Genomic DNA, 16,945 nt, shown 5'->3' on the forward strand with positions numbered 1-16,945 from the left:
CCAGTATTTTTAAAGTCCTGCGTACAGCGGTGCTGGTGAGGTATTCTTCTTAAGGAATTTTTCACCACTTGCCCCAAAATACTTTTCTTTGGCATTCCATTGCAATGCAATTATTTCACCGTCACATAAATGACAACTCCTGAATCAGCGTATTTCGATGTTAAAGGGCGATCGGTCAGTCGCTCAGTCCTTTCAGTCCTTTCAGTCCTTTCAGTCCAGTATTGGGCAACACTTTCTTACTTCCTCTTCCTTTCTCTAGAAATGTTGTCAATTGGAAAATTTCTGCTTTTGGCATTTATTTTGAAAAAGAATGAATCGCCCACACTGGCACATTGTAAAATCAAAGTACACAATATTAAATTACTGAAATATGAACGGATTGATGTTTGGTACCATTGTAAAGCGAAACTAGCTGGACTTTGCAGAAGATAGGTTTGTGTGAAAGAAGTTCTTCTTTTTATATTTGCAGCTGTGGTTTCTCTATGTCATCAGTAAACTTAGGAGCAGCCAGAGGAACCTGTTTTTTTCACAGATTATCTCTCATGTGCTACTGTCACTTGTTTTATCAAGTTACAAATTTCCTTTCAGTAAGACCTCTGCACCCTATAATATATCAAAAATACATTTAGTGGATTTTTTTTAGCATAACCGCCTAAACTGAGTGGTAGAGATAGCTCAATCAGGTTCAAAATGTGTTGCAAAAACTCTCATCTTTGTGATGAGCTGAACTTGACTCACTGTCAGGGGGTTAAACCACAGCCTGGACTGTGACGCAGCGGTGGAAACTTGAAGCTGACTCAGTATTCCTAAAATAGAAAGAAAGACATTCAATTTTTTAAGGATAAAGAACCACAAAGAATTAATCATTATTTGCAAGTGATCGATTAATCAAAATCAACGTAGTGGAAAGAGCGTCTCATACTTGTTGGGGTGGTGGATATTGACATGATTCCACTCCGAGAATCAAAGAGTGGGGAGCATAAAAGCTGCTTTTTGTTTTTTGTTCCAGCAGGGAACCAAACAATAGCGGACTTTCCTTGGGAACCAAAGTGGGCGTGTCATATTCTACATGTCATTGTGCATTGTGCAACGCCCTCTGTTGATGACGCATCCTTGATTACAATGGTTACACTTAAAACAGAACTGGAAACGCAGGCTGGTTCGCTAGATAGCACCAAGATTCCAAACCCTCTATGGATTAATATCTTCTAGTGATAGACATATGATGCAATATATTTAATGATTTCATACATAAATAAAACAGTGGACGGTGTAAAGGCATTCAAATCTTTTGTATTTTCCAAACTTTACAAATAGTGCAAATGTAACATAAAAACCCAAATAAAAGATTTCCAACAGCAATCCTTTTACAGGCTAATTCACACAAGTGGTGGTCAGAGCTGCTACAACCAGCAGCTAAGGCAACATGAGAACTGCAAACATCAACACACACACACACACACACACACACAAAATAAAACCTCTCAGGCCCAGAAATGTCACTGTTACAGAACGTCCTTGTACTGAAGTGAAAACACACAACCTTTCAGTGCAAAAACAAGGAGGAAGAATCTTGAAGCGCTAATTCACTTTTAGCAAATGTTAACATTATGCTAACGAAGATTTGGCTTTTATCATGCAGAAAAATTCCCCTTTTATTTCAGAACATTTGTCTCATGTAAGAGTTGTTATTTCCTACATTATTTCATGGATTCATTGAACACGTTTCAACACGTCAACCTGAAAATCAGTGGCAAAAGAAAACATGTACCTGTACAAAATGTACTAACATTCCAATGTCCCAGTCATTATATGAATGCAGTCTAATCAAATGCTACAATAATGAGGGCTATACGCTTTGGTTTAAGGACAAACCAATAAAGTAGACAAATCTGTGTGGCTGCTTTTCCAGTGGATATGTCTTTAATAAATAAATAAAACTTTAAATGAATTTAATAAGTTAGACTCCAATCTGTTCCAGGACCGTGTCTGCTGTCTTTGCCCTTGCATTCCATTTGCACCTTCATCCCACTGGCTCCACTGGAGAAGCTGTCCAACATATATGATGTAAACATTTTCAAATCTCACATCAGACTGCATTACATTCACCTTTCTCTTCTACAAACGGACATATTTTTAGCTTTGTGAAAAAATAAAGCAAACAGCAAACATAAAGGCTGGAAGACATGACCACAATCCAGTTTAAATGAACTCCGCTGGTTGAAGTAAATCTGCGCAAAACTTGGGCAGTAAAACTAAATACTTTTTCAAATGTAGCACATCTTACAGTAAGGCAACTGTGGTGACACATAGCATGTTCAAACAGTACTTTCCTCTAGGGTTTGACCAGTATTTGTTGTTCTACATGTATGTTGTCAAGACTGGCTTTAACCACGACTACAATCCAATCCAGTTTTTTAACCAAAACCCCAACCTTAATCAAGTAGTTTTTTTAAGCCTAGTCCTAACCAAACCTTAACTAGAAGGAGAGCAGCACATATCTGCACCAAACATATCCACTCTCACACACTTTGGATCAAACACAAAACACATTCACAATCCCAATCTGTAACAAAGTCACTAAAAACACAGCACGGAAACTGTAAAGCAAACAAGATACAAGCAGCTCTCTCTGACGCACTCAGCTCCTTCTGTCAGCCCGGTCTCATTCCCAGGACATCACATACCAACACAGCCTTTGGGCGAGTCATGAAGAAGCACAAGGTACCCTCTAGTGTTTGTATGAGACGCTCCAGGCTTTGATCTAGTCCGTGTAAGGAGGGGCTTGGGGTGGATGGATGGCTCAAGCATCATGTAACATACAAAATTATGTACCAAACCTAACCAAACTGCTATCATTGTACAATGTGTTGAAAAGGCGTCTCACACAGACACCAAAGGGTCCCTTGTGCTTCTGTAAATGATGCCAAGGAGTGTGACAAAGCATAGCTGGTATATGACGAACTGGGATGAGAACGTGTTGCTTCTGCTAAGTGGGTCAAAGTTCCTTGTTGCATTCTGTAGGGTTTGATAAATGGACAATGGATTGTGGAAACACTACTGCCCACTCCAATTACCTAGGTCTTTGGTCATAAAATGGAGCCTAGTGTCACATTTTAAGACACAAAAAAAAAAACAGGACGGAAACATAGCTGACATGTCTGGGAACCTCACTCTGGTTGTGGACCACCTCTGTCTCTATTAGAAGAACACCACCTCATACTGGCTCAGTGTGTTTTTGTGCATCCTCCATGGATCAGCTGTGTTGGCAGTCCTGGCCTACATGTCGTCTTACTGTTGACTCTGTAGCAGGTGAAAGAGCACCAAACATCCCATTGTCCCGTTCTTGGTTTTGTCTTGACCCACATTCTTCCAGATCGGTAACCGAGCAATTCGTGGCCGGAGGTCGACAGAATCACTGCATCATACACTTCTCCTTCTGCTGTTTAGCATACTTCCTCCTCCGCTGCTCCAGACCTCGTTCCAGACGCTCGTCCTCCTCCAGAGCTCTGAAGAAGAAGAGAGAGGGGAGTTATAATACCAAATCACAGCATGATTTTTTTTATGGTGTCCCATATGGATTTAGATTTGTGTCTTTATTACATGGAAGAAAATAAATGATCTGAGAGAAAAAAAAATGTTTAAGAGAAAAAGTTATCACACTGATAGCAAAAAAGCATTTTATGAGAGAAAAAAAATATTTGAGAGAAACAGTTTTCATACCAATAGCAAAAATATTGCATTCACTTGAAAATTTATTTTTTTCAAGTAATTATTTGTGTTTTTCTGAGTAATTTTATTTTTTTTGTCTGTTTTTCTGAGTAATTATTTCTGTTTTTATGAGTAGTTTTTTTTTTGGTTTGTTTTTCGGAGTAATTTTTTTTCAGATTTTCTGAATTATTATTTTTTTTTATCTGTTTTTCGGACAAATATCTATTTTATTTAAATATTTATTTATTTATAAATAGTTTAGGGAGCATTTGAAACAATAGACGCATTCATTCCTTTATTGAGAGCTCGATTTAACGGAAACAAACATAACCAGCTTGTTTGGTTCAATCAAGTTATACTTTGATCTGGGTTTCAGACACTGGGAGATAGTCCTGTCTTTAAGTCATATAGATGGCATTATCATTAGTTTGTCGACTCTACGCAGAACAAAACAAAACAAAAACAAACCTAAAAATAAATTACTCAAAAAAAAACCAGAGTTGTACTTTTTTCAAGTGAATGCAATACGCTTCCGTACAGCTCAGCTAACATCACTGAAGATTAAACATTAAATAGGCTATCCTAAATAGAAGCTAGTTTACCATTACTGATGTGTTTGTCAGATTGTCATGGACAAAGAATAGCACTCATATTCATGAATGTGTATTATATTATTAGCATGCTAATCGCTACTAAAGCATGCTCATCGCTACTAAAGCTAAATAATATGTTTTCACACTGATAGCAAAAAAATATATATTTGCGAGTTAAAAAAAAGTATTCTGAGAGAGATTTTTTTTCTCAGAAATAATTTTTAAAATTTAAAATTTATATTTTTTATGTTCTATGACAAAATACTTTCTCTCAAAAGTTTTTTTGGTCTCAAATATTATTATTTTTTGCTATTGGTATGAAACGTTTTTCTCTCAAACATTTTTTTTTCTCTCAGATCATTTATTTTCCTGCATGTAATAAAGACACAAATCTAACTCCATAGTCCCCCATATGGTGTATTTTTATCCAAATGGTTAAATTTTGCACCAAAACTGCTGCAACAACTTAATAATACAAAATGGAGGATGGGAATGGCCATCATACACATCTATCATAATTTTATAAGCCTTATATAGTCCAAACTTTCAAAAATACATATTGGGCCTCAGGCAATCGTCTTTTAATTAAAAGAAAATAAGAGAAGTCAGCTCCAGATGCACCAAACGTTCTTAACCATACAAATCTGTTCAGGAATGCTGAATGATGGATCCCACAGGATCCGAAATTGGAGACATGTGGCTGATTGTTATTAGCTAAGGAATTGAAGAGATGCCACCAAAAAAAATCGATGGGTGCTAAGAAAACAAGAACAAATTAAAGCTGCAAGCAGCGTTAGGCGGGATCTCGCACTCCACGCAACTCGGGGCGTGCTGCGGCCGCGTCACGTGCCGTCGTAACACGTGCGGACCACGACGTGAAAATCTCACGTAAATCAGCTCAAAATCGCCACGCAGTGCTTACTTCCTGTTGCCAGTATGTGCCGCTATCACTATGTCTTAATATTGTCATGTAGACGTGTTCAGGGCAGGACTCTTGTAGAACACGTGAAGTTATGAGGGCGTGTTCAGGCCGAGACTATTACAGAATATATGAAGTTTATTGGAGATTGGACATTGCACATTGAAGTTATGAGTACTGTTTTATGGCGAATCGGCTGAATTCGACAAGTCGTCACTGGCACACGGTTTAACGTACAGTCACAAATAGCTCAACTTTTCATCTAGTTTGTATGACCACAGAATTGAAAATGGCCAACTTTGACGGCACGCCACAGACACGCCCTTCAACTTACAGTCCATCCATTCTTTGACTGTACTGACCAATTTTGAAGTAGATCCGATAAATTCACTAGGATGAGTTCGTTCAAATACAACGCGAAAAGTTTGCTGAAAGTGAAAATCAAAATCAAAATGACCGACTTCCCGTGGGGTTTGGGGTATGGGTCCAAAAGGCTTTTTTGTACATCTCGGCACATTACATGTGCCTACTGAGTTTTGTACAAATCGGTGAAACGTGGCGCCGGGGCTGCTTTTTTAAAATCCTGTAGGGGGCGCTACAAACTTGACAAACGCGATTTTTGGTATGTGAGCTACAGGCACCAGTCTACACGTGCCCTGAGAATTTCATATTCATAACTATTACGGTCTCCGCACAGTGATTTACCCTGCCACCAGAGAGATATAAACTTCTTCATTTTAAAGAGCGCCTGTGGCGATGGCCTGAAATTGTGCACGATGCCTAAGGAAGACATGTGGAACTATGGACCCAAGCTTGGTGTCAATCAGACATACCAATGTGGACAAATGGTCCACTTCCTTTTTTGACAGGCTGTAATACACACTTCATGCACTTGTGGACATGCAAACACCTCTCCAGCTACCAGTCCACACTCTATATTGTGGTCTGTGGGATTTGAACCGGCAACACACTGAGCTACTGCCTCCCTGTAAACTAGCCATAAATAAAAAAAGACACGAGTGTTGTAATTATGCAGATGAAAAAAATATTTTGTTCTCTTTTGGTTCCACTACATTTAACCAAGACATCATCGTTAATAAAAGGAACCTAACAGTGACACATTGTGTGGTCAGTGTGGACCACCAGTATCATTTCTCGACCTGCAGCTGTGGAGCCAGTAAAAGAAACAGACACAGACAGTCGTTGGGTCTCACCCTCTCTCCTTGGCGTCTATATTGTGGACCAGTTCGTCTCTCTGGTTGACCAGTGAAACCAGCTCCTGGAGCAGCAGCTGCTCTCTGTGTTTATGGACCTGAGACTTCTGCCACTCTGCAGCACAATCACAACAGAACCAAACAAAGGAAGAGAGGTGAGAAGGATGAGAAATTTCTGAAGAGAGAAAATGGAAAGTGGTGGTGTGAAGGATGACAGCGGTTGACTACAGCCAGCCACGCGTGCTGTCCCACTGTCAAATCATAGCGCATTTTGATCTACATTCATTACAATCTACATTCCTGCAAGCTTTGCCTGAGGGAATTACCCACAGTTCATAGTGTTGTGATGTTAAACACGGGCTACCAAGGGAAGCCCTGACCCACATAGCAAAATAGTTCTGGTTCTGTAATGGTCCAGACTGCGCACTTACACTGCAAATACCTAACTACAGCAATGAATTATGGCCCACAGGTGGTCCAGATCTGGTAGCCATAAATGACCCATGTTATAATAATACTTACCACGGGCAAAAAAACTTGTCCAGACCATCATAATATTTTTAGCAACACTTCCCATTCTTTAAATCAGAATTTCATATTGAAATATCATTGTAGGTAATTGTGCTTATAATATTCCATCAACATTTCCTATTTTTTCAATCTAAATGGGATATGTTCTGACCCTATGAATCAGAAGGTTGATAATAGTGACCTCCTAATTGTCGTACTAGCTGTGGCAGGAAAAATTAAATCAGTGGTTCCCAACCTGAGGGTCAGGACCCCCACTGCTTCACAGGGGGGTTAGGAGCCCTTCTTGATTTTAAGGGGTGCTAGAAAACGTAAAAAATATACACAGTAGGTCTATATCTCTGCATTTGGTTCACCTCTGTGAAGTAAAGTAAATTGTCTAATAGATCAATGGTTCCCAACCTTTTTCCTTAGGGAATCCCTTTTCTACCATTTATTCAACTGACGACCCCTGACTGAGTGACATATTTCATGGATATTTTAATATTATATATTACATACATTATATTCAAAACTGTACAATGAACACAAGTTATGAACTCAGTAACTGCAAGAAGTTTATGTAAAACAAGGGGAGTTAGATGAGCAGATTATTTCATATTTAGGGAACTTTTTAAACAATTATCTGTCTGTATTGTTTACAATCATACAGACTTAATAGGCTGCTTTTTTAAAAGATTCTGTGTTTTATTGCCCTGGACATTGTTCTATTAGACAATTTACTTTACATTTCTTCACAGAAGTGAACCAATACAGAAATACAGGCCTACTGTGTGTGAAGCTTTATTGACCCCTAGTGGGGGTCCTAACACCCAGGTCAGGGACAAGAAAACACTGAATTTGTGAAAAAAGAAGCCTATTAAGTATGTATGATTGTTAAAAATACATATGAGAGAATTATATAAAAAGCCCCCTAAACAAGAAATAATCTGATCAAAATTAATTGTAAAGTTTTTAATATAATATGATAAATCCATAAAATATGTCACTTAAGCAGAGAGTCAGTTCAATTCAATTCAATTTTATTTGTATAGTGCCAATTCATAACAGAAGTTATCTCAGGACACTTTTCAAATAGAGCAGGTCTAGACCGAACTCTTTATAACATTATTTACAGAGACCCAACAGTACCACCATGAGCAAGCACTTGGCAACGGGGGCAAGGAAAAACTTCCTTTTTAAGAGGCAGAAACCTAGGACAGACCCCGGCTCTAGGTGGGTGGTCGTCTGTTGGGAACCACTGCATTAAACATGCATGAAGATGCGGAAGCAACTGCAGGCTGTTGTAAAATAAAAACTATAGACTGTTTATCTGGGGTCTTGTGCACATCAAATTGACTTTATGAGAAGCAAGAGATACTCCACACGCCCATCTGATGAGTATCAAATACTCAACTACTTCCTTGGCAGATTTAGAAGACATGCTTTAGAGTTTCTCTTTTTCCAAGTAAATGATTGAATTCACCACAGTGAGACAGAAGGCCACAAACTGAGCATTGAACCCCAGGCGGTCTGTCATCCAATCCAACTTTATTTGTTAAGCACTTTAAAAACAACCAAAGTTGACCAAAGTGCTGTACAGGAGAATAAATAGGACATCATAAATGTAAACAGTGATGATCTGTGAGTGTTGATGAAGCTGTAGCAATAAAGTCATACCTTCGATTGCCATCATGTCCCTCAGCTCTTTGTTCAACAGCTCGAATCTTCTCTCCAAGTCTTGTTCCTCCAGCCTGTCAGTCACAAGAGTTCATGAGCCGTTAACAGGCAGTGGAGGAGAGTTGTCTTATAGCTTCAGTAAGAATAGAGGCTAAAGTTCCATTCTTTACTTCCATCTTTAAGATTTTTAATTTCACAGTCTTTTTCATCCAATTGAGTGTTTTTTCCATTGTCATGGAGATGGCTTGTTTGTCATCGCAAGTGCTGAGGCATCTCCATGTCAACCATCGACATATATAAAGATGGACGAAATGACAGCTCTCCAAAAGTAAAGCCAAACCATCTTTATCGCCCTCTGGTGACTGACTGCAGTTTAGCTCATAAAGCCTGCTGCCTCCATGTTAGCAGATGGGACATGGGCTAATCTAAAAAATCCAAGTACACATCAAAAAAGTGAGACGTTGATACCGTGGTGCCAACCCCCATAACTGCTGCACAGACTCACAGATGGCAGCAGGCTTATCCGGGATATTTTGTCTCATATTTGGATTCCCCCAAAGATCATATCAACATTCACTTGAGCTAATTTACAGCATCTCAATTAGTGGATGGCTTAATGCAGCCAGATGTTAGGATTTAAAATCATAAGACACCCAAGATTTTACATTCAAATCTTGCAGGGCTTTAAAGGGAGATCTTGAAAACATTGCGAATACTGAGAATTTAAGTTTAATTTAAATTAACTTATCTTATAAACATCAGTTGAATTACATTGAAAAACTAGTTCACTACTAGGTCCATTTAGTAGCTGTTCTAGAGCTTTATATTGTATCACTCTTCCTCAGATGGAACTTGAGTTTATGACAAAAAGGGCATTTCTGCCCATACAGGCTTAATGTTTAAAGTTTTGTTTAAGCCAATATGGCCCTTAAAGCTCACAGAAAAATATAAACACGTGAATTTATACATTGTACTCTGAATTCTGAATGATCAAAACCTCCAGAACTGCAACTAAATGGACCTTTGCTGAGATTGTAAATACTGTTATGTAAATTCTACAGTTTACTGTTTGTGTTTCCAGCAGTGTGTGTTGTGGATGCCTTACAGTAGCTGCAGATGGTCCTGCCTCCTGATTAAAGCATTCTTCTTGTTGACCAGCATAAACCATTCCTGAATCAACCTCTCCTCCTCCACTTTGTCACTGCCTGAAGGAATGAATAACAGTAATATGAGCCCTCTTGTTAGTTGTTTGAAAAAATCTAAATTAAGGAAAACTGTAGTAAAAATATATATACTCAAACACACCGATATTTTCTTACACCACTAATTTCAGTTATACATCACAAGCACTTCCTTAAATGTAATTATTTGTACAACTGAGTTACTTTATTCGAAAATATTATCTAGTAACCCGGAACTTCATTTGCTTTTCATTTATTCATCTGTAACCAGGAAGTACCTTATTCACAGTTTCTGTATCTATATATCGAACTATTAACTATTTATCTTACCTGTTTCCAGTAATTGCCTGAGTTTCCTCTCCACCACGCCTGCTCTGTTATCAATATGGTTCTGTTCCGCCTCTAGGGCTTCCATCTGATTCAACACATACTGGCTTTGGTCCTGGATATGTCATCACACACAGACACACAAACACAATTACCTATAACACTAATGTATGTTTTTCATCAAAGATACAAAATGGAACAGAAATGGTATGCATGTGACAAATCAGCAGAATAAAACGTTTTTACAAATTTGGACCCTAGTTCTTGATATTCAAACCCTCCAGTGAGACAGATGGTTGCCAACTGACCTGGCCTTCTGGTCTTCCCTCCTCAACCACATCTGTCCTCTCTGTGAGACAAACAGAAAGGAACTATACCACTTGTATAAATTAAGCAATGTTTAACTTTGATTTAACAATAAAAAAACATTTTAAATCATCATGTCCACATAATATCAAATGGAGACATGGCAAGTTTTTTTTTTAAAAAGTGGAGATATTAGATCAGCTGTCAAGCTGTTAGAGAATGACTAACCTGTTTCTGACTTTCTCCGGGTATTTACACCGTCTTCTTGCCCTGCAACAACCTGCAGACAAAAAAGTTCCCCATATATCATCATACATAGGTAAAAGAGAAAAAGGTAATGATAAGGATTAAAAGGGATAAATGAATAAGGCAATAAGGTACCATACCACTGCTATATCTCCTTCATCTACTGACCCACTTCTCCGCTGTGACCTACGTTTCTTGACCAGATCAGCGTCTTTCACATGAGAGAAACCTGACTTCGACAGGAAATGAGTCCTTGGTGGTGCCACTGGTAACTGAGCCCCACTTGCCCCGGCAATCTGCTGCCGTTTGGTTCTGGGAGGTGGAACCACATCCCGACTGGATTTACTGTCCTTGTCTGTCGTGCCAGCAGTCCCATTAGTCTCAAGACTGATATTCTCCTCTTGGAGCCTCTGGGCACAGTAGCGAACGGTTGCCTCTGGGTCTTCTTGGCTCTCCCGGTCTCCTGCTACTGCATAGCTGGACTCACTGCTATTCTTCTCTATGTGGAGGACACTGAGCTCCTGGCCAGTGAAATGGGTGCGGATCTGGTTGAGGTAGGTCATGACAATGAGGCGGTCAGGCACTGCCAGCATGACCATGTCTGAAGGCTCCATCAGCCTGGAAATGCCAAGTTCGTCAAAGCCATCAAAGGCCTGCAATTCGTAGAAAAATAGATGGATGGATGGATCAGATTAGGAATTAACCAACACATGAAAAATGCAAAAAGTTACAATTATGCTATGTTGGTAATTTAATCAACAGATAACCAATTGTTAATCACCTTTTTGTTGTTACGCTTGATGTCATACGGGTCCAGCATTTCATAATTACTACAAAAAGAAGACAAAATAAACACATAAAACAGTATAGCCTATACATTAAGAGGAATAAAATAATCTTTTCTTCTGTCGATCAAATGTTTCAATTCTTTCTTACATCTTTTCTGGGTGGAAGTGATGTAAGATGGAGCAAAATGCGAGGCCGTTCCTCCAGGAGGTGCTGAAGTTGGTGATCTTCACTCCCTTGTGACCCTTCGTGACTCCCTGACACCATTCCAGTAGAGACTGACTGGATGTCACTAAGCTGGGACTGGCCGAAAGGTTCTAGAACACACACAATAACAATACTGTGAAATAATTGTAATATAAAAACATTTAAAGGCAGATTCACACCAGCCTTGTTTAGTCCAGTTGGACTGAACCCTGGAGTGTTTACCCCCTTGATGCGGTTCATTTGGGTCAATGTGAATGCCAAACACGATGGTCCACCTCAAAGCTATAGTCTCAGGCCATTGTCAAGTTAACTCTGGACCAGTTCATTTCTAACCATTCCTAAAATGTTTAATCATTTGAACCAATCACAGAAGGTGCACCATTGTAAGTTTAATTTCATTGGTTAAAAACATTTTCTCTTCCTGTTTTAGTGATTTATTTTGGGTAACTAGTGCGTTTGCTCATCAGAGCCAGCCGTCTTCTGTGATAAGACATCTTTCTTGAAATACCCTATTAACCTGTCCTGTACCTGCTCTTACAAGACGTTCATATGCACAGTCCTCTGGTGACATGCTCCAGTTCAACACCAATGTGAACAGAACCTGACAATGCTCTATGCTGTGCAATATCCAGGTAGGAATTAAGAGGAGTTTGTTGTCTTTTTACCCACCTAATTGTAATCTAACAACATTTCCATCACATGACTTGTGTTTACTTTTTCTGGACTGTTTGGATCAGTTGGAAAATTTAAACAATGTATCATCATTGCATTGATTTGATTGAGGAACCAGACCTTTAGCTGTGAACCCACCCTAAGATACCACAGTACAAAAACATAATGGATCCATCAAGTGAGTCAGTATTTGTAACTGAAATAAGATTCTTATTAAATTAAAATACACTTGCCAAACTACCAGGAAAAGTTATAAAACAAATATATAGTGTTTTATTAGCAATAATTTGGAGCTGTTCGTCTGTCCACCTTATCACTTTCCACTTTCCTCACAAGCTAGTTGGTAACTTTGTCTGTCTGCCGTTTGGTGATAGGCAGGTAGACAATGGGTTTATCAGTTATTTTCTGAAAATGGCTGCTTGCTGCTGCTGCAAATAAGGTTGATGAGAACAAAATCTGTAGTTCATAAAACCAAAATAATGAGCTGAAAGAGGCTAACAATCTCCTTGAAACTGGGGAGAATTGCAGAGTTGGTGATAATTCTGTATGGGTTTCTTCACTTTGAGAAACATCTTGCACATTAAACACAGTAATTTCATTGTTAATAATTACAGCTTTAACATACTTCTGGAGAGGCAGCCCCATCTGCAGGTCTCTTCTGAGGTGTTGTTGGTTCACTAGCTTGGTTGAGGTCAGCAACCTGTGACTTGCTCTTGTCTTGGTAAGAACCACCTGAAGATTCTTTTGTCTTCTTCCTTTGCCTGGAGAGAAACACAAAAACAAAAAAGTAATGAAATTAAAAACATGTCATGACAACAAAACACTGGTAATTGATGATCATTTTGCTAATGAAACCACAAACACAGAAGCATGTTAAATAATTAGAAAATACATGGAAATTAAAATTTCTATTGGGTAAAATGTGTGTAAAACACACACAGATCTCATGTATCTCATGTTATGAGTGCAACCCCCACACCTTAATGTGTACTCATTAATCTTACCTTTCTTCCTCTAAACAACCAGTGGCTACATCTACAGACACAAAGCCAAAGTCCAACTCTTCATCCCTTATGTCCTTTCTTGAGTTTTTTTCCATTGGTTCACTGTCTTTATCATTCTCTACATGCAGCCAGTCATCCTGAGAAGATGCTACAGTAGAAACAAGGGACCTATCAACCTCTGCTTCCAGGACCTTTTCAATGTCAGCCTGCTCAGACATTGCCTCTGCAGCCTTCTCTAACTCATCAGTAACAGGTTTATCTGTAAAGGTCCAGCCGTCAATGATTTCATCCAGTGCCTTCTCATTGTCTTCTACAGAGTCTGCCTGTGTAAATTCTTCTCTCATTGCTGCTAAAACTTCCCTTTCCAACTTTGATGTAACATCATCTTCTCCTTGGATTGTGACAAAACCTCCTTCAGAGATCACACTTGAATCCAGCGCTGTTGAGCCTTCCTTTGTTTCCTTGCTAGTGACCGATGTATCTTCTCGGTTTCTCTGAGAAGATTCCATTTCTAGGGAGGATACATTGTCTATAGGTGGTGTTGTAATTGAATATGTTGCACTAAGACGTTTCTTGGCCCGAGGCAATGGAACAGGAAAGCTTGATGGTTCACTCCGTTGGACTGATTCATTACCAATGGTGTCCGCAACTGTGTCTGGTAGGCCAGGAGTTGGTGAGCCAGAAATTGTAACGTCATTTTGGAATGAACCACTGAGACGTTTTTTTACTCTTGGTTTTGGTACAGGCAAGCTTAAATCTCCTGGAGACTTTTCTGAAATATCATTATCCTGTACTTGAACACTGCTCTCAATGGTCAGTCTGCTTCTCCTCAACTTTACAGGGGCCACTGCTTCTGCAGATGTAGAAGGTTGATCCCCCAGAGGCAGAAGGAGTAAGCCTTGTCTGTGTTGCATCTTTGTCAATTCTTTAGTTGTTGAGGAAATGAATAAAGAACCACCTTGCCTTGCTGCCTGTGGCTCTTCTCCATGGGAAGGTGTGCTCTCCATAAATGTAACATCTGGGAAGGAGCTGAGCTGTTTCCTCACATGAGGCTTTAGTATACAAATTGTTGTTTGTTTGTGCTTCTCTGCCTGTGCTAGCTCAGATACATTCTCTGATTTCTGAGAAGATGTAACATTGACTATATCAACATGTGCATCACCAGCTATATTTGACTGCTTTATTTCTTCTATATCAGTCATAACAGCATTGTCAATCTGGACTGGTTTTAAAGACTCCTTGTTTGCAACATTTAAATTTTGTTCCATAATTTCTTTGTCACTGTCAATTTTGACAGATTTTCTTGAAGGCAATCTCTTGCCACTTTGTGGGAGACGTATCTTCTTGATGATTGAGAGAGAAGCAGTTTGATCAACATGAAATATGTCTGGTTCTGAATTTGGGGCGATGCTCTCAATTTCTTTTGTTTTTGTCTTTGTCATTTTGTGAGAAGAAGCCTGGACAGACATATTGATGTCTTTATCGGACCATTCTGGAGTAAAAGAGGTTTGTTCTAAGTCCTTTGAACCAATCAATTCTGTGTCTGCCTGTAGAGATGCATTCCTAACCAGACTGGTGGTTGTTTGGTCTTTTCTTCCTACAGATTGGGAGGGGATCATTTCAGTGGACGTTTGACTAGGTTTATCGATGCTCTGTAAAGTTTCAAGAGCACCTGAGATATTAGAGCTTCTCTCACAAGGTTGAGAAGGAACAGGATCAGAAGTTTTCAAAGCAGAACTGACTTTCAAATCCCATTGGTTATTAGTTTTTGAAACAAATGTCCCTCTAGTCACACCATCTTTTCTCCTCAGAGGCTTGCAAGGGGCAGTTGTCTTTGGAGTTTCAGGTGGCAAACTACCATCTCTTCTTTTCACACGGGGAGGAGGAACAACATCCATGCATATTTGCACAGATTCAGCTTCCTCTTTTTCTCTTTGATCACCAGTGTAAAGTGTTACTTGTACACGTTCTTGGGCATTTTTATTTTGAGGTACATCTAGAGGAACGCCACTGTCTCCTTTCTTTATGCTGGAAGATTGGTCAATGGCAGGCTGTGCAGGAATTATCTCACCAGGAGCATCTTCCCTTACAAACTGAACTGGAATAACCTCAGGGAGGAGCTTGACTGACAAACTATCAGATTTTTGTTTGCGGTCTGGTGTTAAACTATCCTTCCTTCTGAGTGGTCGTAATGGAGCAGTGTCTTTTTCTTGATCACACCCTTGCTGCTGGGGTTCTGGGACTTTTCTCCTAGGTCTTCTGCCTCGCTGAGGGACAATATCAGCTTGTGGTCCGATTGGACTAATGTTCAGAAAAGCTGAGGGTTTATCCATGAGTATCTCTTTATTTGAACTGGCATCTGTCAGTGACTCATTTGATGTAGGCTGCAGACAGGTAGCAGAAATGTCTTCCATGCTTGATTTTTGGGGGCTTAAGGAAAAGAAAGGACAAGCTTCAGAATTTGCCGTTCTTTACTATATATATAGGTGTACCATGCACCCTATTTCCAACCAACTATTAATCTCCTCAGTGGAAAAGACAGCAACCAGATCTTATTACACAAAACAGACCTTATTTTTCAAAATTCTGCTTTACTTATGTACATGCACAAACTGTCACTGAAACACTGCAGCACATAGAAGACACAAAGACAAAATTAACCTCAGTTTACAACACCTATGTAAAATGCTACCAAAAAGCAGTACTGCCATTCCATATCACAATGCCAATCCTTAACAGCTTTTCCAAATAGTTGACCATCACAATTCCCAGAGTAGTAAGCGCTTATAAGCAGGATAAGAGACAATGTTATCACCAAAAATTCAGAACATGTACACTGTCACACCGTGCAACAAAACACTTAACTGGATCATTGTCCCCCAGCACTCACCCTTTATCCAGCTGTGAAGAAGTTGACACTGTCCTAACCTCATCCTGTTCTGTCAAGGTCTGATGTCCCACTAACACATTTTCAACATGTACTGGTGTTTGAACAGAGTCCTGCCCTGTGAATGATCTCTCCTTTGTATGCCATTTATCAAAAGCAGCTTCTCGTTCCTTTACTTGTTCACTATTGTCCTTTGATATTTCAGTGATATCTGCCTCTGTCAGCGGTGGCCATTTCTTCATGCTTGCACAAACCAAAAACCCATCATCACTGTCAGTAGCTGGTGATGGAGATGCTGATCGACCACCTACCAAGTCCAACATGTAAGGCTCTGCACTTGTAGGATATTCAATGCTATGTTTGGTGTGAATGTCTTCAAACTGGCCCTCTATCTTCTGTATGAGCATATTGTTGTCCACAAAATCTGAAAAACACTCATCTAAAGGAGTCTGTGTCTTGTCTTTCAGTTCCATTGAAGAGAGAGCCTTAGGTTGGTGATCCTCTTCAGCCAAAGTAGAGCTAGATGGCCCCAAAATGGATGCTACTGTTTCATAACTGTGAGACATGGATACTAGAGTGAGTGAGTGAAACCTGGAACCATGCAAACACACTGGTCTCAATAAACACGGAGCTACTTATAGAAACCAGTGACTACTGGAGAAAGTAAAATGCATTCCCATGCTAATGCAGTACTTTACTCCAAAC

At 39.5% G+C, this 16,945-nt stretch overlaps 1 protein-coding gene across 6 annotated transcripts in view; it reads right to left on the reverse strand.

Annotated features, from left to right (window-relative positions):
• Positions 1-1,273: 1,273 nt before the first annotated feature.
• Positions 1,274-16,945, reverse strand: part of ehbp1l1a (EH domain binding protein 1-like 1a) — a 49,808-nt gene continuing 34,136 nt past the window's right edge. For 4 of the 6 annotated variants that reach the window (XM_051429577.1, XM_051429575.1, XM_051429573.1 and 1 more), the window contains 13 exons: positions 16,244-16,795; positions 13,354-15,783; positions 12,975-13,110; positions 11,621-11,787; positions 11,466-11,514; positions 10,825-11,337; positions 10,667-10,718; positions 10,441-10,481; positions 10,136-10,247; positions 9,730-9,829; positions 8,625-8,698; positions 6,438-6,552; positions 1,274-3,509 (listed from right to left, as the gene is read on the reverse strand). In XM_051429577.1, the coding sequence (XP_051285537.1) occupies positions 3,416-3,509; positions 6,438-6,552; positions 8,625-8,698; positions 9,730-9,829; positions 10,136-10,247; positions 10,441-10,481; positions 10,667-10,718; positions 10,825-11,337; positions 11,466-11,514; positions 11,621-11,787; positions 12,975-13,110; positions 13,354-15,783; positions 16,244-16,795 (4,435 nt within the window). In that variant the 3' untranslated portion in view covers positions 1,274-3,415. Of the gene's footprint in view, positions 3,510-6,437; positions 6,553-8,624; positions 8,699-9,729; positions 9,830-10,135; positions 10,248-10,440; positions 10,482-10,666; positions 10,719-10,824; positions 11,338-11,465; positions 11,515-11,620; positions 11,788-12,974; positions 13,111-13,349; positions 15,784-16,243; positions 16,796-16,945 lie in introns of those variants that run through there. The other 2 variants (XM_051429580.1, XM_051429574.1) reach the window with 2 other exon arrangements.

The sequence above is a fragment of the Dicentrarchus labrax genome, unplaced genomic scaffold (assembly GCF_905237075.1).
Source record: "Dicentrarchus labrax unplaced genomic scaffold, dlabrax2021, whole genome shotgun sequence".
Classification (NCBI taxonomy): domain Eukaryota; kingdom Metazoa; phylum Chordata; class Actinopteri; family Moronidae; genus Dicentrarchus; species Dicentrarchus labrax.